The sequence below is a fragment of the Ictalurus furcatus genome, chromosome 26 (genome assembly GCF_023375685.1).
Source record: "Ictalurus furcatus strain D&B chromosome 26, Billie_1.0, whole genome shotgun sequence".
Classification (NCBI taxonomy): Eukaryota; Metazoa; Chordata; class Actinopteri; order Siluriformes; family Ictaluridae; genus Ictalurus; species Ictalurus furcatus.
The window spans coordinates 173,058-193,664 of NC_071280.1; the positions used below are offsets into that span (position 1 = coordinate 173,058).

At 40.9% G+C, this 20,607-nt stretch overlaps 3 protein-coding genes and 1 long non-coding RNA gene across 5 annotated transcripts; 1 reads left to right on the forward strand and 3 right to left on the reverse strand.

Moving 5' to 3' along the window:
- Window positions 1-1,137: 1,137 nt before the first annotated feature.
- LOC128602268 (uncharacterized) lies at window positions 1,138-4,289 on the forward strand. Of its 2 annotated transcripts, none has more exons than XR_008384824.1 (4): window positions 1,138-1,298; window positions 1,568-1,636; window positions 1,822-1,933; window positions 4,207-4,289. It is a non-coding gene; the product is annotated as an uncharacterized LOC128602268 (long non-coding RNA). The 2 variants fall into 2 exon arrangements; XR_008384823.1 differs by lacking the exon at window positions 4,207-4,289 and adding an exon at window positions 2,697-3,035 and having other exon boundaries at window positions 1,140-1,298.
- si:dkeyp-75b4.8 (lipopolysaccharide-induced tumor necrosis factor-alpha factor homolog) lies at window positions 1,927-5,760 on the reverse strand. Its single transcript, XM_053615961.1, has 5 exons — window positions 5,655-5,760; window positions 4,757-4,880; window positions 4,227-4,322; window positions 2,944-3,118; window positions 1,927-2,798 (listed from the first exon to the last, which is right to left on the reverse strand). The coding sequence occupies exons 2-5, from the start codon at window positions 4,872-4,874 to the stop codon at window positions 2,693-2,695; spliced, it is 495 nt and encodes a 164-aa protein (XP_053471936.1). The 5' UTR covers window positions 4,875-4,880; window positions 5,655-5,760; the 3' UTR covers window positions 1,927-2,692.
- Window positions 5,761-6,500: 740 nt separating this feature from the next.
- On the reverse strand, window positions 6,501-12,210 carry pdia2 (protein disulfide isomerase family A, member 2). The gene is made up of 11 exons (XM_053615960.1): window positions 11,827-12,210; window positions 10,819-11,025; window positions 10,549-10,682; window positions 10,138-10,275; window positions 9,906-10,022; window positions 9,696-9,821; window positions 9,423-9,617; window positions 8,209-8,329; window positions 7,898-8,079; window positions 7,059-7,181; window positions 6,501-6,826 (listed from the first exon to the last, which is right to left on the reverse strand). Exons 1-11 carry the CDS (start codon window positions 12,059-12,061, stop codon window positions 6,758-6,760), a joined length of 1,647 nt encoding a protein of 548 aa, XP_053471935.1. The 5' UTR covers window positions 12,062-12,210; the 3' UTR covers window positions 6,501-6,757.
- Window positions 12,211-19,125: 6,915 nt separating this feature from the next.
- On the reverse strand, window positions 19,126-20,160 carry LOC128602353 (protein PERCC1). The gene has a single exon (XM_053616109.1). It carries the CDS (start codon window positions 19,855-19,857, stop codon window positions 19,126-19,128), a length of 732 nt encoding a protein of 243 aa, XP_053472084.1. The 5' UTR covers window positions 19,858-20,160.
- Window positions 20,161-20,607: the final 447 nt, after the last annotated feature.

A 20,607-nucleotide genomic window follows, 5' to 3' on the forward strand; every position in this document is an offset into this window, starting at 1 on the left:
TACCATCTCTACTGACCACAAAAATCTTGAGTATATCAAGAAATCAAAGCATTTTAACTCTCATCAAATAAGGTGGACTCTATTCTTCTCCACGTTCCACTTCTCACCTTTCTACAGGCCAGGGTCCAAAAACACCAAATCACACTCTTCCCTTTCCCGCCCAAAACACCCAATGAAGAATGCATTCTCCCAGAATCATGCTTTATGGGCATGATTTCCTGGGATACTGACATAGAGATAACTCAATGAGAAGATCATAGGAAGGATGTATGTGCCCACCATGTCACACCTCCCCTGCCAATGAACATCCAGGGTTTCACAATACCTACCAGCTCCTCCATAATAATTATTGCTGGCCAAGCATGTTTACTGACATCAACAGGTTCCAGCATTATTATTATTAATTAATTAATTAATCAATTAATTAATCAATCAATTAATTAATTAATTAATTAATTATTATTTTTATTATTGACTTGCATAAAACATTTCTGACTGTTATAACTCCACTAACCTGTTCATTTTCAGTAGTGCGTTTTAATCCCCAGTAATTCATACAGTTCGCGTAGGGTACAGGACATAAATGAATATGCCTTGGTGAATTGGGAACTTTTTCAAGATCTCAACTCAGGAAATTACTCAAAACAGTGCGTCAGCTACACTCTTCATGTATACCGTTCTCAGAGGCACAGTTTCAGGATATCGTACCACATCGTCACCACAACTAATACAAAGAGATATCCCCTGTGCTAAGCTGTCTAACGGCCTGTCAAGATCCATGCCAATTCTTTCTAAAGGAATATCGATAAGAAGGTGAGGGTGCAATGGCATGTTTGCAGTAGCCAGTGAATTCACTAGCTGGCATTTGCGGTAAAACACACACCACCGACATACATTGAGTACACTGAGGTGGTACCGGTGAATATTTACAGATAAATGTTCTTGTCTTCGGTGGTTAAGGCCAAATGACACACAGACACGCAGAATTCGAACGGCAAGATCTTTGATGTATTCAAAGAAAGACAGAGTGTATTTATCGTGCTTGACACACAACAGAGAAAACGGGTTAACTATCGATTGGCTACTGGTGGAAGAGTTAAGAAAGGAACAAAGAGGAAAAAGAGATAACAAGGGAACAGAGAGTGTAGAGTGTTCATAGTAAACTTATCAGATAGTGAAAGAAATATTAAATATGTGGGTGGTGACCAGTTCCTGTTATATATCCAACACTTCTTCAGACTTACACAGTCGGAGCAGCAGCGTTCAGGTACAGCTCTACAACCAGCGCAGAAGAAAAGGTAAGTGAAAGAAAGATTTGGACATTCATTTATATTATTTCTCAGTCCTAAATGTTTTTACTTATCAGATATATTAGAATACTAGGATTATGGTCAGCGCATGTTAAAGAAGTCCCACTTCTTCCATAAACATTTCAGGATTTATAACCCCAAGTCTTAGGTGTGTTTCGCATTGCATTCAGTTTTCTCTACTCTAACACAGTGACTATTTCCTGTATGTATGTGTTTTATAATGAACCAAGTTTATTCAGTAACACATTTCTACACAGAGCTACAGCAACAACAGATTTGAGGCGCTGTTCACAGAAGCCAGGATAACTCCAGACATGTGCTCGCGTGTAAGAAAATGAACTCCTAATTGATATGATCACAATTATTATTATTGTTGTTTTAACCATTTCTGAATTCCTAAGTTAGACTTTATGAATATGTCAGATTACAGTGACAGTACTACAGTGTTTCTATTTAAACCTACTAAAAGAGGAATTTAATTTATGCTTATATTCCACTGGTAATGCCTCAGTGGGTGTTCGATAAACCACGACAACAAGTACAAACCCGATCAAGAGCCCAAACACCAGTCCAAACACCAGCATACATACCAACTGAAACAGCAGTCCAAACACCAAATCCTGGTAAGCTACTGCATAGTCATGGAAGTAAACACTTGCTTATAGTGACAGAGACAATTTCATGTAATATTTAATATTTAATCTAATGAAATTCTTTCTTTATTTTCTGTGATATTGCATGTTGAGGTCATGTTAAAAGGTATTTTCCTGTACTCGTCCTGTAAAGTCATTTTGGGTCATTTTCAGGGTATGTAGTGTAGAAGCAGTGAGTTAGTGAGTAATCAAGACTTGCACCATTACAGCCTAGACACTGTACAATAAAAACTGCACACATTCATGTTTCATATACAAAAAACACCATTTACTGCAGAAACACAATGAAATCTATACAGGAAGTGACATCTACAGTAAAGAAATGTACAGGCTGGAGTAAAACGAGTGAGCTTTATATAGCAGATGCTTCAGACAGAAGTCACAATGCAGTGTGAGAAGTGTGTTATTAATACAGTAAGTTCACCTCGGTCCATCACTCTGTAAATACCCAAATCCAACCGAGGCTCATTATTTAATAATATACAAGAATTCATATTCTGGGTATTGATTAGATTCATTTTAGTTTCTGCGCCTATTAATTCATCAAACGCTTCTGCTGTCTACATCCACTCAGAATGCATGAGCGCGTCACATTTATCAATTTAGTGTTCATACAGATCATACCATGATCCAAAATATTTATATATTATAGTTTATAATATATATATATATATATTATTTATATTATAGTCATGTGTGTGTGTGTGTGTGTGTGTGTGTGTGTGTGTGTTAGCGAACATATGTCCCTAAGAATCTTTTACAGTCAGGACATGAATGATGAACATCCTGGAATGCTTGAATGCAGCAGGGAATCAAGCAGCATCCACAGATGAGCCTGAAACACACAGTAGACGTCTATCAGTGTTTTTCCACATGAAATAATCACAGTCTCACCTCCACACTAACTCCTCTGTGCTGCCAGGACTTAATCACGTGACTGACTGAATTATTTCCGGAGTTACTCTGATGTTGTGTCTTACCCCAGAAGTGTAAGCAGACAGCACATGCCCCATGCTGCACATCCGGGTTTATAAAGCACACTGGTGGTAATTTGGTGATGGCAGTGCGGGCAAATAATCACAGTGGGAGCATCACCCAGTCTTCCACCCAACAGCTGCGGTGGATTTACCTGATGGGGTGAAGGCTGAGCAAACACTGAGGGACAGAATACGACACACATTCTGTCAGGGTGCAGAAGAAATTATTTGTAAGACAGAACCTCAAGTGGGATGTCACGGTCACAGATTTGTGTACCAAATTGGGCTTGATTTGGAATAAGAGTTCGGGCGGAGGTGTTTTGGACTAGTTTAAAAATATTCCGCGGCTGCTAAGACCTAGCATTAAGAAAAGAATGAAAATCATTGATATCTCGGGAATTTCCTCAACAAAAACTAGGAAAGCACTAACACTAGCTCTGTAGTCTGAAAGGAGATCCAACAATTGTACTTAGTTTTATCAAGTGTCTTTTATTCCAAATTAAGAATGTTTATTGAGATATGAAGAAAATGAAGCATGTTTATTCATTTCCGTCTGGTGACTAAAATAATTACTTGGTTTATTTATTTTTTTTTTTAGATGAATGATTGAATGAATATACTACTCATATACTGCCGGGATTGTTGGGCTGTTTTCAGATCTTTTTGCTCAGGTTTTGAGATGTATTTGGGCTGGATATGTTGCTGACACCTGGCAACCCTGTGTATAAACAGACAAGACTGAAATAACGCTGCGTTGTCTGGCAGATACAAGATAAAATAAAATGCCATGGTGTGTGCATATTTCTTTATTTGTTTACTTAAATTAATGTCCAAAACATTCAAATAAACACACTGTACTTCATTCATTAATGGACAAACGCATGACAGAACAATTGACATGTTCTGACAACGTTGTTGTAACAGAGAGCTCATTAAGGCTGAGTGAGGGTCTGTTATCCAAATCATAAGCAAGAAACAAGGCAAGGTCACGAAACCAGGAATCAGAGGCAGCGTAATAAACTACCAGACTTCATGTCCATGTGCTTTTTACAGTGTATGATGGGGAATGATGGGAATAAACGAGGAAGTGGTTTAAAACTGGGGCGAGGGTGCCCTCTGGTGCTGTGTAGGGGAATTGAATGGGCTAGATGTCACAGTTGTATCTTCATGTAGATATTTCATAGTAAAGCTATTCTGAATAAAGCTAAATGATACTGAATAACAGTAAATATAGTTTCATAATGGAAAGTATCAATCATTTCGCAGGTAAAAACCGAGTCACTGACCTTGCTGTGTTTGATGTACGGGCGTGACCTCTGTGGGAATGCTGAGGATAGGATAAGGAGACATGGTGTTGTTCAACTGCAGAGGCGGGACACCCACTACAAATAAAAATCTAATGGATTACTTACTTACTTCTGGATTGTGATTGGGTCAGTAGGTGACCCTAACCCTAACCCAACCCTTCTTTCTCCAAACATGATGAGCTGAATTATTACCCAAGAGTTCTAGTTTAAGTCTGAATTCATTTGAAGTTTGTTTAAATTTTGGGAAATAGAACCAAGTAAGTAAAATATGGCAAGTAGATACACACAAAGATAATGATAAAAAAACAAAAAAAACAGTCCATTATCAGTTGAGAGCAATTATGAGCTGGAGTGATGCAGTTGAGTTTGAGGAACTGTCAGAGCCAGAATTCACGCCCCATGCTGATTCATGCTGATCGCAGTAATTACATTACACCTCGAGTACAAAAATAAGATGTTCATTACTGAGAGCAGAGACGTCACTGAGCTGCATGACGCCTCAGACTCACCTGCTTCCCCATAAGTAGGAGGTGGTGTTAAAGATTGTGGACTCTGAATAGCTTCAGTATATGAGGGCAGTGGAGGCGTGAAAGCAACTGCAGAAACAGTGGCTTCAGGAAAATCCATTTACGCCTTGAAAGGAAGAAAAAGACATTCATTCATTCAGCCATGTTGATACGCCAGCTGTTATTTCACTGTCAGTCCATCACTCTTAATAAACCGAAGCATCTCGATCAAACAGATCAAATACATAAAAACAAGAAAAGAAAATACTATATGTACAGTACATAATGGCTGAACAATACATATCCTGTAGCTGCTACAGCAAACACCCAAGCAATACGATATATCTTTAAAAACAACTGTAATGGGACATAATGTACAGTTCTTAATTATTTAGTAAAGTTGCGTATAAATTGTCTTCTGGCAAAACTGAACTAAAAATTCACCAAAAAAGTTTGCACGTGCGCTCCGAGTCCAAATCCAGCAACCGGCATGTTATTATATGGGACGTGGGAGGAAACCAGAGAATGCAGAGGAAACTTTAAGGCAAGAAATCCCAGGACCCTGATCTAAAGCAGTTTTTTTCCCCAACTCTCTACAGAATACAGAGAATAAACTCTTAAGTGTTGGTCTGTGTGTAGATGGGTTTTACTGCAGGTTTTGTTCTAGTTCAGCTACAGATCTGACGATCAAACAGGCGCTGAATGAGCTGACGCTGTGTCTGTAAAGGTTTCCCAGGACTCTCTGATGTTAGGAATGACAATTCTACAGCGTTATGTTATTATTCACATGGTAAAGCAGGAAACACCAACCGCAGTGATCTGCGTTAGCTCCCTAAATGTCTTACCGGATTATTCTGTAGCTTCTCTGCAAACCTGCTGTATTTATTACTGAACAACTTACCGCACTTTTCTTTTGTCTTCTTTTCTTTTTTTTTTACTCCTCCAGCGTGTCATTCTTCCTCGACGATTTACTTTTATCTCTTGCTCTCATGTTGATCCTCTCACTGCTGTGTGTTTATCTCCGAACCATCCGTGTCAAATGTACTTCCATTGTATTTATGATCATTAGCATACAACATACCGACCAAACCAGTTCACCTATCTGATTTTGCATTCCATTGCTATGAACTGCCATGGGTGTGTGTGTGTGTGTGTGTGTGTGTGTGACAAAAATTTTGATTGAAACACGCAGTTATATTTGACTAATCTCCTGAAGCTTCTCTAACCCACTCCAGCGTCGCTTATTCCTGTAATGGCTCACGTTTTTACACCTGCTGCTCAGGTACGTAGTGGTGGCGAGTTTCCGTGTCTGAATCCTCACGGCTGTCCAGAACAATTATCATATACTGTATAAAGCTCCTTTTTTAAAAAAATAAACTGTAGCCTAAAAGTACTCGAATGAAAGAAAAGTTATCTAGTAAAATAAAAATCTTATATATGCTATACGCTCAAAAGTATGTGCACCCCGATTATCTAACCCACATGTCTTTGTTGAACGTCTCATTCTCCACGCACCACTCTTCTGGGAAGGATTTCCACTAGATTTTGGGGCGTGGCCGTGGGGATTTGTGTTCATTCAGCTACAAGAGCGTTAGTGAGGTTGAGGTCAGGCGCTGATGTTGACGTGAGGAGACTCCAGTTCCTGTTTGTCCCCGCCAGCCGAGATTGCGTAGAATGATTCAACATCAATAAATGTTTTGATTTTTTAAAATTCCGTTTTCAACAGGATTTTTAAAGATGTCTCAGATCAAACTGTTTAAATGACTGGACACAAAGCCTTTAGACGGCAACCAGCGGGTGTTTTTTATTCATTTTATATTAAAACAACACGTTGTACATGATCGATGCTTTTCCCAAGTCAGATGACTGAGATTGAATGGAATGTAAGGAAAGACGACGAAGAATTGAATTTGTTCTTATCCATAAACAGATAATACTGAGTACATTCAGTTTCAGTAGTTTCACACAGATCTGAATCAGCGTTAGTTCACGTGGGAGATGTTTTCAGAGCTCGTCTTTGCTGCTGGATCTGTTCGACGCTTTCTCTGACTCTTCTGTGGATTCACTTGAGACCTGAACAGAAAAACAGTTCAAACATTACAGAAAGGCACCTTCCAGGTAAACACAGCGATTCTCTCGGGCGTAGAGGATCGTTTTTGTAATAAGGGCACTATTACACCTCAGAGACCAAGCTGTATTACAGACATTCCTTGAAATTAAAGTGGAAAATGTATACTGTATTTACACTTTATTCATTAATCGATTTTACCCAAGATACTCGGCGGCTATATAAGACATGACTAACCTCATCTTTGCTTTCCTGGTCCTCATCTTCATCCTCATCGTCTTCTTCCTCTGGCAATACTCCACCGTTATCCAGGAATTTAACAAACGTCTCCAAATCCCTGTTTCCGTTATAATCAATCACCTGATGTCACAGGGTTTAAAACTGGACGTGATCCTTTTGCTCAGAAACAAATATTTTATATATCACACATCCACAAAGTTAACACACACACACAGAAAGTTCTAGCATCGGCACTACGCCGTAAGACCAGGGTTTTACAGCTGACATGTTTTATGTCATCAGTTAAGTTCTAGGATTGAAGATTTGACTTTATTTTGTAAGAGTGCATTAAGACGTGGTCTAATATGTAAACGTACATGTGAATGCTCGCTGCTGTTTGAATATGTTAATGACTCGTGTGTTATTTTACGCTCGTACTGCTGTTAATAATATATATACAGTTCTGTGTAGGTGGTTTCATGATTATTTGCACTTATTACCGTAAAGGTAATATGAAATAGAGTTGATCAAACATCATTGGCTTCTCAGCAGGTGTTATTTCTGAAATCTGGCCCAAAAATACCTCTTATGTTTTCTTATGACTTTAAATTAAAGGTCAGAATTGTGAGAGGCTCAATTATTTTGGGTAAAAATTAATTAATTTGGGTAAAAACTCTCCAAACAGCATTAAAGCTATATGTTATTATTGATATTAACTCAAAACTGTATGCAAACAGAATGCTTAATAACCAGCCACTGAGTTCAAATGTTGATGGAGGGATAGTATGTGATGAACACGGTGCTAATGTAGTAGAAGCGGTGAGAAGAGTTCAGTGTTGGTGCAGTTGGTTGCTGACCTTCCTCTCAGTCCCTGCTGGAAAATATTTCAGGGTGGGATAACCCTGCACCGTCACGTCCTCTACGTCATTGGCCGTGGCATCCATCTTGGCTATGATGATGTTTTCATGGTCCTTGTACTTTTCCCCAAGCTTTTCCCATTCAGGGGCAAGTTCCTTACAGTGGCCACACCAAGGGGCATCTGAGAGAATGGTGTAATATCACACATACACACGCAGACAAACACACACACCGTTCAAACACTTGACCGTGTACACATACACATGAAGCTGACTTTAGGAAAAATTCCAGAATGACGATTCCCGCTTACAGAATTCCACAAAGACGTTCCTGGTTTCATCAAAGACGACTTGTTCAAAGTTTTTTCCCACGAGGACTTTGACAGGATTCTTATCCCAGTCCTCGGGAATGTCTTCACTCTTCAAATGAGGCTACATTATAATAAAAAAACATTAAAAGAGTAATAATAGAGATCATTTGGAAACTAAGCAAGACATGTATGATCTTAGAGTTTATAAATCAATGTTTAACACTTTCTTAACTCTGTTAACACAGGAAATGTGATTTTGTCCAAATCATTTTTTTTAAAAGCACAAGCCTTTATGATAGAAATCATGCACAAGAAATCCTTTAAATTGTGATAATGTATTGCAGATAGTCTTAGTATTAAAATGTAGGAAAAGTTCATTAGTGCTATATTAATGATCTGATTTAACATTCAACACAGACATGTCCATGCCTGGACCACCAGAGGGCGCCCTCCTCTGTATTTCAAACATCTTTGGTTGTCATAATTATTTCCTGTTTGTTGTGTATAAAGGACACACAGAGCCGTGGTTTTGTGGATGGGTGACCTGTGCATGGCCTTTGCCCTGTCTTGGCTGGGGTTTTTTTGCCCCTGTCTGCCCCTCTGGATTTGTTCTCACCTCTGATTTCCGGGATTTTTGCCCTTCCCTGTTTTTTCTCACCATGGTTTTCGATGTTTCTGATCATTTGGGGTTGGACCTGGGATGCTTTTGACCTTGTGTCTTGTCTCAATAAACCTTTACGTATGGTGGAACACCTTGTCCGAGAGCCTTTTGTCACATGGACACGGGGAATTTTAACCTACAGTATTTTTGAAATTTAAAAAACAACACACGTCTGTGACGGAGGATTTTGTTTGTGATTGTGTACCACGTACATACAGGGAAGCAAATTAATAGACTGGGACAAACAAATTTTGTGTCTAGGGCTTGTAGTTTTCAGTCATAATTTCATAATGCTGACTATTTCTTTGATAGAAGAAAAGGATCACACACTCCTTCATTACTGTTAGTCTATGTTAATGCGCTAGCATGCGATTCATTATTAAATTACACTAGCTACCCCTTTTTAGCCTAGTCACATTTAAGGGCAGCCAAGAAATGGGACCGAGCGGCACACTGGCTTTCTGCGTGAACTACCAAGGGTCCAAGCCTGCCATCTTCTAGGTCGCATCCGAGTCTTTGATCATTTTATCAAAAGAGCGATGAAATGCCTAACCTTGATTTTGCCATCCAGTACGTCCTGACAGAAGGTTTTCAGCGTGTCCTTGTTGATGGCTGTTTCTGCCATGGCGAACTTCTTCAGTGTGTCGGTGTTAATCAAACGGAGAACTGGGGCTTCACTCGCAGACAGACCAAAATAGTTTAGCACATGGGAAACATCTGTGGTGATGTCTATCTTGACGAACAGGATCTATAATCACACAGAGACACATTACTGTAAAGCATAATAATGATGGAAGGCCAACGTGGCTGCTTGCGGGAAACGTACTTTCTCTTTAAAGTCCTTGGCTACGGCTCTGTAGACCTCCAGCAGAGCATTGTGGGACTCGATGCTGGTGTTGATGAAGAGAAGAAGGTGGTTGTGGACTTTATTAGAAAAGATCTTGTCTGCATTCTGTAGAGACGGAACAGGAAAGAAATGTTACGTGATCACATTGCAGCAATTATTTACTGTGCTTTAATTGGTTTAATTAATTACCTCTTCATTAAACTCAATAATGAGCTCAAGGCTGTTGGTCTTGATGAACGAGACGAGCTCATCCTTGTCCAGCTTGTCCTCCTCAGACAGAGGCATGTCTGCTCGCTTGTCATCAAACTGCAACACACCAAAAAAAAAAAAAAAAAAACATGACCGTTGTTTAAACTCATTGAAATTCTTATTTTAATAAGAGTTAATAAAAATGGCTGAACGGTTCGATTGATCACATCACCTTTTTGAAAAGCACGACGGATTCCTTTTCTACTTTGTACTTCTCGAAGAGCTCAGGACTGCTTGTGATGCCGAAGTTAATGTCCACGATGTCCAGCGCAATATCATTAAACATTTTGGCTTTCTCTCCTTCCAAGTCCTGAACGAGAGAGAGAGAGAGAGAGAGAGAGACAATATCAGTGAAAAACACGCCCCATGATGGAAGAATAAAAAACAGATAAATAGAAAATAGTCCTGAGAAGCTACACCAAGTACTATAAAGAATGACAGAAATTAAAGTGGGCTTGAGTTAACCTGGATTGTGAAAAGCCTCGCAATTAATCTGCTGAAAGAACTGAGATTATTTAGAAGGTTTAAAATACAGTAAATTGGATATTCCTGCTTACTAAAATAACTTCTACGGAAATTTTACCTTAAAGAATCCGACCACGACCACACTGTGTGCATCGAGCAGCTCCTGAGCGGCTGCGTAGTCCTTCAGAAGAGCAGCGCTCGGTCCCATGCGCCGCTGCAGCCACTCTATAATCCCCTTAACATTGCGCTTTCCTTTAACGCATGAAACACGCGCGTGAGTACTTTCATATACGTAGGTTGTATTAACAGTCACTACATCCGTACTAAATCCATTAATTCCTCAAGTAATTGTTTTAAGAAAAATTCCAGCTTCACCGACTTCACGTACCTGTAAACTCGGTGGCATTCTGTCTGCGGCCTTCCGTGAACAATTTCAGTGTCGGAAAGTTGTTGACCTCAAACTCTTTAGCAAGTTCCTTCTCCTCCGTCGCGTCGACCTTGGCCAGTCGTACAGGAGAGGACTGGTTCTTCAGCTGCGCTGCGGCTTCGGCGTAAACCGGCTCAAGGGCCTGACAGTGGCGACACCACGGAGCGTCTGCGTACGCGAGAGGAAGAGTGAACACCAGGCACGGATCTACAGGACCTCTTACTGCTGGACGATGGAGTCACCGTCACGTTCACACAGAAATAAATAACGCCGTAACACACTCTTAATACATTCATAATTAAATATATTCCATCTTCATCAGTAATGTTGATTATAACCGAGATCCCGCGTGCTTTTCTGAGAATTTTTACTCTGCATTGTTTAAAGTGGTTTAAGGGGCAGTGTTTGAAGCCACGGGTAAATCAACAACCGAGAGTGATACGTGTCCTTCCTAATCTCGGCCATGTCTAACCTCACACCATGGGAGAATGTACATCTGTGCTGGTGGACCTGCTCTAGATAAGATCTAAACCTGGACGTTTTCTCGCAGTGTGCTAGGCCAGCTGTTCGGGAGAAAGAAGAACTGGAGGCTGAGACATTTCTATAGTCTGAGACCAGAAAAGTGTAGTAAAGTATCTATCTGCAGCATAAAAACGTCATCATCATCATCATCATCATCATCATAATATTAGGGTTAGTAGGGTTAATAGTAGCCGGAATAAAAATAAAGTGGTAGTAGTATTAGTTTTAGATGCAATAGCAGTAGTAAGAGTAATAATTTTCTTAATATCTGTGAAAATAAATACAAACATGAAGGATTTGAAAAGAGCTTTTTAGAGGAGCACAGCGTCACCAGGAGAAAATAACATCTGTCCGGTGTAGTCAGCATTTATGACGTATATTCGTGTTTAAATAATAATTCAACGTAAGGTATTATTGTCCAGGGGTTAAGCAGGCGACAACACTTACAGAATTCCACAAGCAGGTACGTGTTCTCACTCAGAGCCCTCGCGAAGTTCTCCTCATGCAGCACCAGGACATTCTTCTCCTCAGAAATTTCATCTGTCTTTTCCTTTTTCTCAGTCTCAGTCTCAGTCTCACTGTGGGTTTTGTCCTCTGTGCTGGGATTCTCCTCAGCCACCTCGGGCTCGGCCCGCGTGCACAGCAGGAGAAGAGCGAAGATCAGCGCGCATGAAGGCTTCATAACTCACACTTTTGTCCTGACACTCTGTCCTCACACCGCTGATAAACACGTGTGAACAGTGACGAGTCACACACAGGAGAGTGCGTGGAGCAAATCTACTGGCCCTCTGTTCAACTCTGCACTCACTGAGAGGAGGACATGTCTGATCTAACACACTACGGTCAGTGAGAAGAGGAGAACATGTCTGATCTAACACACTACGGTCAGTGAGAAGAGGAGAACATGTCTGATCTAACACACTACAGTCAGTGAGAAGATGAGAACATGTCTGATCTAACACACTACGGTCAGTGAGAAGAGGAGAACATGTCTGATCTAACACACTACGGTCAGTGAGAAGAGGAGAACATGTCTGATCTAACACACTACAGTCAGTGAGAAGAGGAGAACATGTCTGATCTAACACACTACAGTCAGTGAGAGGAGGAGAACATGTCTGATCTAACACACTACGGTCAGTGAGAAGAGGAGAACATGTCTGATCTAACACACTAAGGTCAGTGAGAAGAGGAGAACATGTCTGATCTAACACACTACAGTCAGTGAGAAGAGGAGAACATGTCTGATCTAACACACTACAGTCAGTGAGAAGAGGAGAACGTGTCTGATCTAACACACTACAGTCAGTGAGAAGAGGAGAACATGTCTGATCTAACACACTACAGTCATTGAGAAGAGGAGAATGTGTCCGATCTAACACACTACAGTCAGTGAGAAGAGGAGAACATGTCTGATCTAACACACTACAATCACTGAGAAGAGGAGAATGTGTCCGATCTAACACACTACAGTCAGTGAGAAGAGGAGAACATGTCTGATCTAACACACTATAGTCACTGAGAAGAGGAGAATGTGTCCGATCTAACACACTACAGTCAGTGAGAAGAGGAGAACATGTCTGATCTAACACTACTGCAAGTGAGAGGATGAGAACATGTCTGTTCTAACACACTACAGTCAGTGAGAAGAGGAGAACATGTCTGATCTAACACACTACAGTCAGTGAGAAGAGGAGAATGTGTCCAATCTAACACACTACAGTCAGTGAGAAGAGGAGAACATGTCTGATCTAACACACTACAGTCAGTGAGAAGAGGAGAACATGTCTGATCTAACACACTACAGTCAGTGAGAGGAGGAGAACATGTCTGGTCTAACACACTACAGTCAGTGAGAAGAGGAGAATGTGTCCGATCTAACACACTACAGTCAGTGAGAAGAGGAGAATGTGTCCGATCTAACACACTACAGTCAGTGAGAGGAGGAGAACATGTCTGATCTAACACACTACAGTCAGTGAGAGGAGGAGAACATGTCTGGTCTAACACACTACAGTCAGTGAGAAGAGGAGAATGTGTCCGATCTAACACACTACAGTCAGTGAGAAGAGGAGAATGTGTCCGATCTAACACACTACAGTTAGTGAGAAGAGGAGAACATGTCTGATCTAACACACTACAGTCAGTGAGAAGAGGAGAACATGTCTGATCTAACACACTACAGTCAGTGAGAAGAGGAGAATGTGTCTGATCTAACACACTACAGTCAGTGAGATGAGGAGAACACATCTGATCTAACACACTACAGTCAGTGAGAAGAGGAGAACATGTCTGATCTAACACACTACAGTCACTGAGAAGAGGAGAATGTGTCCGATCTAACACACTACAGTCAGTGAGAAGAGGAGAACATGTCTGATCTAACACACTACAGTCACTGAGAAGAGGAGAATGTGTCCGATCTAACACACTACAGTCAGTGAGAAGAGGAGAATGTGTCCGATCTAACACACTACAGTCAGTGAGAAGAGGAGAACATGTCTGATCTAACACACTACAGTCACTGAGAAGAGGAGAATGTGTCCGATCTAACACACTACAGTCAGTGAGAAGAGGAGAACATGGTCTGATCTAACACTACTGCAAGTGAGAGGAGGAGAACATGTCTGATCTAACACACTACAGTCAGTGAGAAGAGGAGAATGTGTCCAATCTAACACACTACAGTCAGTGAGAAGAGGAGAACATGTCTGATCTAACACTACTGCAAGTGAGAGGAGGAGAACATGTCTGATCTAACACACTACAGTCAGTGAGATGAGGAGAACATGTCTGATCTAACACACTACAGTCACTGAGAGGAGGAGAACATGTCTGATCTAACACTACTGCAAGTGAGAGGATGAGAACATGTCTGATCTAACACACTACAGTCAGTGAGATGAGGAGAACATGTCTGATCTAACACACTACAGTCAGTGAGAGGAGGAGAACATGTCTGATCTAACACACTACAGTCAGTGAGAAGATGAGAACATGTCTGATCTAACACACTACAGTCAGTGAGAAGAGGAGAACGTGTCTGATCTAACACACTACAGTCAGTGAGAAGAGGAGAACATGTCTGATCTAACACACTACAGTCATTGAGAAGAGGAGAATGTGTCCGATCTAACACACTACAGTCAGTGAGAAGAGGAGAACATGTCTGATCTAACACACTACAGTCACTGAGAAGAGGAGAATGTGTCCGATCTAACACACTACAGTCAGTGAGAAGAGGAGAACATGTCTGATCTAACACACTATAGTCACTGAGAAGAGGAGAATGTGTCCGATCTAACACACTACAGTCAGTGAGAAGAGGAGAACATGTCTGATCTAACACTACTGCAAGTGAGAGGATGAGAACATGTCTGTTCTAACACACTACAGTCAGTGAGAAGAGGAGAACATGTCTGATCTAACACACTACAGTCAGTGAGAAGAGGAGAATGTGTCCAATCTAACACACTACAGTCAGTGAGAAGAGGAGAACATGTCTGATCTAACACACTACAGTCAGTGAGAAGAGGAGAACATGTCTGATCTAACACACTACAGTCAGTGAGAGGAGGAGAACATGTCTGGTCTAACACACTACAGTCAGTGAGAAGAGGAGAATGTGTCCGATCTAACACACTACAGTCAGTGAGAAGAGGAGAACATGTCTGATCTAACACTACTGCAAGTGAGAAGAGGAGAATGTGTCCGATCTAACACACTACAGTCAGTGAGAAGAGGAGAACATGTCTGATCTAACACACTACAGTCAGTGAGAAGAGGAGAACATGTCTGATCTAACACTACTGCAAGTGAGAGGATGAGAACATGTCTGATCTAACACACTACAGTCAGTGAGATGAGGAGAACATGTCTGATCTAACACACTACAGTCAGTGAGAGGAGGAGAACATGTCTGATCTAACACACTACAGTCAGTGAGAAGATGAGAACATGTCTGATCTAACACACTACAGTCAGTGAGAAGAGGAGAACGTGTCTGATCTAACACACTACAGTCAGTGAGAAGAGGAGAACGTGCCTGATCTAATACACTACAGTCAGTCAGATGAGGAGAACAAGTCTGATCTAACACACTACAGTCAGTGAGAAGATGAGAACATGTCTGATCTAACACACTACAGTCAGTGAGAAGAGGAGAAGTGTCTGATCTAACACACTACAGTCAGTGAGATGAGGAGAACATGTCTGATCTAACACACTACAATCAGTGAGAAGAGGAGAACATGTCTGATCTAACACACTACAATCAGTGAGATGAGGAGAACATGTCTGATCTAACACACTACAGTCAGTGAGAGGAGGAGAACATGTCTGATCTAACACACTACAGTCAGTGAGAGGAGGAGAACATGTCTGATCTAACACACTACAGTCAGTGAGAAGAGGAGAATGTGTCCGATCTAACACACTACAGTCAGTGAGAAGAGGAGAACATGTCTGATCTAACACACTACAGTCAGTGAGATGAGGAGAACATGTCTGATCTAACACACTACAGTCAGTGAGAAGAGGAGAACATGTCTGATCTAACACACTACAGTCAGTGAGAAGAGGAGAACATGTCTGATCTAACACACTACAGTCAGTGAGAGGAGGAGAACATGTCTGATCTAACACACTACAGTCAGTGAGAAGAGGAGAATGTGTCCGATCTAACACACTACAGTCAGTGAGAAGAGGAGAACATGTCTGATCTAACACACTACAGTCAGTGAGATGAGGAGAACATGTCTGATCTAACACACTACAGTCAGTGAGAAGAGGAGAACATGTCTGATCTAACACACTACAGTCAGTGAGAAGAGGAGAACATGTCTGATCTAACACACTACAGTCAGTGAGATGAGGAGAACATGTCTGATCTAACACACTACAGTCAGTGAGAAGAGGAGAACATGTCTGATCTAACACACTACAGTCAGTGAGAAGAGGAGAACATGTCTGATCTAACACACTACAGTCAGTGAGAGGAGGAGAACATGTCTGATCTAACACACTACAGTCAGTGAGAAGAGGAGAATGTGTCCGATCTAACACACTACAGTCAGTGAGAAGAGGAGAACATGTCTGATCTAACACACTACAGTCAGTGAGATGAGGAGAACATGTCTGATCTAACACACTACAGTCAGTGAGAAGAGGAGAACATGTCTGATCTAACACACTACAGTCAGTGAGAAGAGGAGAACATGTCTGATCTAACACACTACAGTCAGTGAGAAGAGGAGAACATGTCTGATCTAACACACTACAGTCAGTGAGAAGAGGAGAACATGTCTGATCTAACACACTACAGTCAGTGAGAGGAGGAGAACATGTGGAGTACAGAATGGGAAAACTCACATACATTGGATGTGTAGCTTCACGTGAACAATACGGGATCTTGTGAAAATAAATGAATCACGTGAGGAAAAACAGAAACACGGAAATCTTAACAGTGAAACTACACGCCCTCCGTGTGATAATTAATGAATTAATTAAATGATGAATACAATATGTTTACGTATAAATAAACACAGGCACTAAATGTGTAAAATGTAACATGTGAAGTGTTTAAAAACTGCATCAATTAAATGAAATGTAAATTTAATGCATCAAAATATTGATTGGAGTAAAATAAATCTACTAACACACAACTAAAAAGATGAGAAAACACAAGACACAAAAAACACAAGTTTTACACAAGAACAAATATGCAATAAAAATACAAATAAAACCCGGGAATGGGATAAAAGGCTGTAAGTAAAATAATAAGTGATTGTAATAAATACACACACACACACACACACACACACACACACACACGGACGCACACTCTTATAACACACTGGTGTGTTGTTGTATTTGAAGAGAATTGTTGTTGTGTTTAATGTCATTTCTCTTCCTCAGACTTCCACAGGAACTAAAGTGGATCAGACGTTAGGAATTCACACATTAATGCATAAACATTCAGACTTCTGAAGTACTTAATGATTATATTTGAAGGAAAAGTGTAGTTATAGTGTTTTATTCATATATTTTAGTGACTGAAACAAGAACATGAATTGTTGAAGGAAACTTTACTTGTATTTAAAATATCTTTTATTTTCTATAAACAAACAGGTTTGTAAATGGAGCATCAGTGGATCAGAGAGAAGAGAAGAGCTGCATTACTTTTATTACATTACAGTGTTGGACGGTGTGACTCGTGCCTCATGTTGGTCAGGATGCTAAAAGCTAGCAGTAAAACATGTAGTGCCTGATTAGACACTCGTTCACATGTTACAGCTTACTGTCTCACACTATCTCACATTATCTCACACTGTCTCACACTGTCTCACACTGTCACACTGTCTCACACTATCTCACACTGTCTCACACTATCTCACATTATCTCACACTGTCTCACACTGTCTCACACTGTCACACTGTCTCACACTATCTCACACTGTCTCACATTATCTCACACTATCTCACACTGTCTCACACTGTCTCACACTATCTCACACTCTCACACTATCTCACACTGTCTCACACTATCTCACATTATCTCACACTGTCTCACACTTAATCACACGGTCTCACATTGTCTCAAACTGTCTCACACTATCTCACACTGTCTCACACTGCCTCACACTGTCTCACACTGCCTCACACTCTCACGTTATCTAACACTGTCTTACACTATCTCACATCATCTCAGTGTCTCACACTATCTCACACTGTCTCACACTATCTCACACTGTCTCACATTGTCTCACACTATCTCACATTATCTCACACTGTCTCACATTATCACACATTGTCTCACACTGTCTCACATTATCTCACACTGTCTCACACTTAATCACACGGTCTCACATTGTCTCACACTATCTCACACTGTCTCACACTGCCTCACATTCTCACGTTATCTCACATTGTCTCACACTGTCTAACACTGTCTCACACTATGTCACACTGTCTCACACTATCTCACACTGTCTCACACTATGTCACACTGTCTCACACTATCTCACATTATCTCACACCGTCTCACACTATCTCACACTCTCACATTATCTCACACTGTCTCACACTATCTCACACTGTCTCACACTATCTTACACTGTCTCACACTGTCTCACATTATCTCACACTGTCTCAAGTTATCTCACATTGTCTCACACTATCTCACACTGTCTCATTTATTACAGTAAGATATTTGAATGACAAATTTACATGTTTTTATTTGATGAACATCACTGTGTATTGTGTGTATTTGTGTATTGTTTGTTTTTGTGTGTGTGTATGTGTGTGTGTGTATTTGTATGTGTGTATTACTGTATGTGTGTATTTGTGTATTGTTTGTATTTGTGTATTGTGTGTATTTGTGTGTATGTATGTGTGCGTGTATTTGTGTGTGTGTTTGTGTGTGTGTGTGTGTGTATTAGTGTGTGTGTGTATTTGTGTATTGTTTGTATTTGTGTATTGTGTGTATGTCTGTGTGTATGTGTGTGTTAGTGTGTATGTGTATATGTGTGTGCATTAGTGTGTGTGTGCATTAGTGTGTATGTCTATGTGTATATGTGTGTGTGTGTGTGTATTAGTGTATGTGTGTATTAGTGTGTGTGTGTGTGTGTGTGCGTGTGTGTGTGTATTAGTGTGTATGTGTATGTGTGTGTGTGTGTGTGTGTGTGTGTGTGTGTGTGTGCGTGTGTGTGTGTGTGTGTTCATGCGTCCTCGTGTGTATTTCTGCTCCTAAGGAAGCTGGTATTCACAGCTGAACTCGCCGGCGTTGTCTCTCTCTGAAGCCCAGTGCGCGAGTAAGTCGCTGAAGTCCGGAGTACTGGAGCTGCTCAGGCTGATAACCGGAATGTTGGTGTTACTGCTCATGGTTTCTGTGGAGCAAATCCCCACATCCTGGATATCAGCACCGACACAGAGGTGTTCAGGATGAGGCTCAGTCCAGAAGCTGCTGGGGAGACGCCGCTGAATCATGGGTAATCCCTGCTTCTTCACCTGGGTGTTCTGGAAGAGCTCTGCGAGCGGCCCGAGGTTTTCCGGCTCGTCTCCCCGATCCGATGATGCCGCTCGAATGAAGTCGGAATAGTACCGCTGCCGGCCGGTGACCTCAGGACGCGACCTTCCTGCGTAGACGTCGCACGTGTCCGAGTCTTGGTTCCGTCCGAAATAACGCTGCACGTCGCTGCTGATGAGCTCGGCGAATCGTAGCAAGCGATCCGTCATCTCAGTGTACAGATCAGAAGCTAACGCATCTGTGACCTGAGACTCGACACCTGTGGAAAACTCCTCCTCCTCCTCCTCAAAGCTGTCCTCCACCTCGTCCCTCAGCTCCTCTTCATATTCGTCTTCAAGCTCATCTTCATCAGCAGGAATGAAGCAGGTCTGAGCTGGACGGCTCGCTCCGAAACCACTCAGGGTTCTGATTACACTCGCTGCCATCCTACCAATAACACATTCCAACAACATGAGATATGACCTACACTCTCAGAAATATACATACCAAACCCTACGGGTCCTTGTCACCGGGTCGGTACCACCAAGGGTCCAGCTTGTGTTCCTGTAGTATGTGTGTTGTACCTGGGAAGGTGTGTGTAAAGTATTTATAAAGATATATCAATGGTTATTAAAACCCAATTATGAATCTTAAATCGTTTTTAAAGGGTCCACATTTCCAGGTAAAAGACACATTAAAGGTACAAAAGTCGTACTCCTGATGAATCCAGCGCCGTTTATTACTTTCTTTTAATACAGTATTCATTCGGTACATTTTACTATTCACAATTTAGTATCATTGTAAAGCCTTCCAAATATTTTAGCTTGTTTGTCTTATATAGAGTGGAGCATATGAGATTTACCTCAAATGAAAAATGCAGTATAATTTCTTCTTCTTATTATTATTATAATTATAATTATTATTAAATATGTACAGGGTTTTGTGGTAACCGTCAGGCACTTTGGAGAAGAAACACAGTGCTGCTGGTCTGTTTTAGTTCAGATGTACACTTTACTTGAACATTTTCTCATGTATTACTCCACAGAACGTCGTGTTGCAGAACGTACATGTTTAAGAAACGGATGTAAATCTGTCGTGATGTATAAAATAATAAAATAAATCAACGGCTCTGCTCTATAAATCCATGATGTATTTAATGATTTAATTTATTTAACCAGTCTCTGCTGTGTTGCTCTTTGATATGAAATCATCTCATTCTGAAG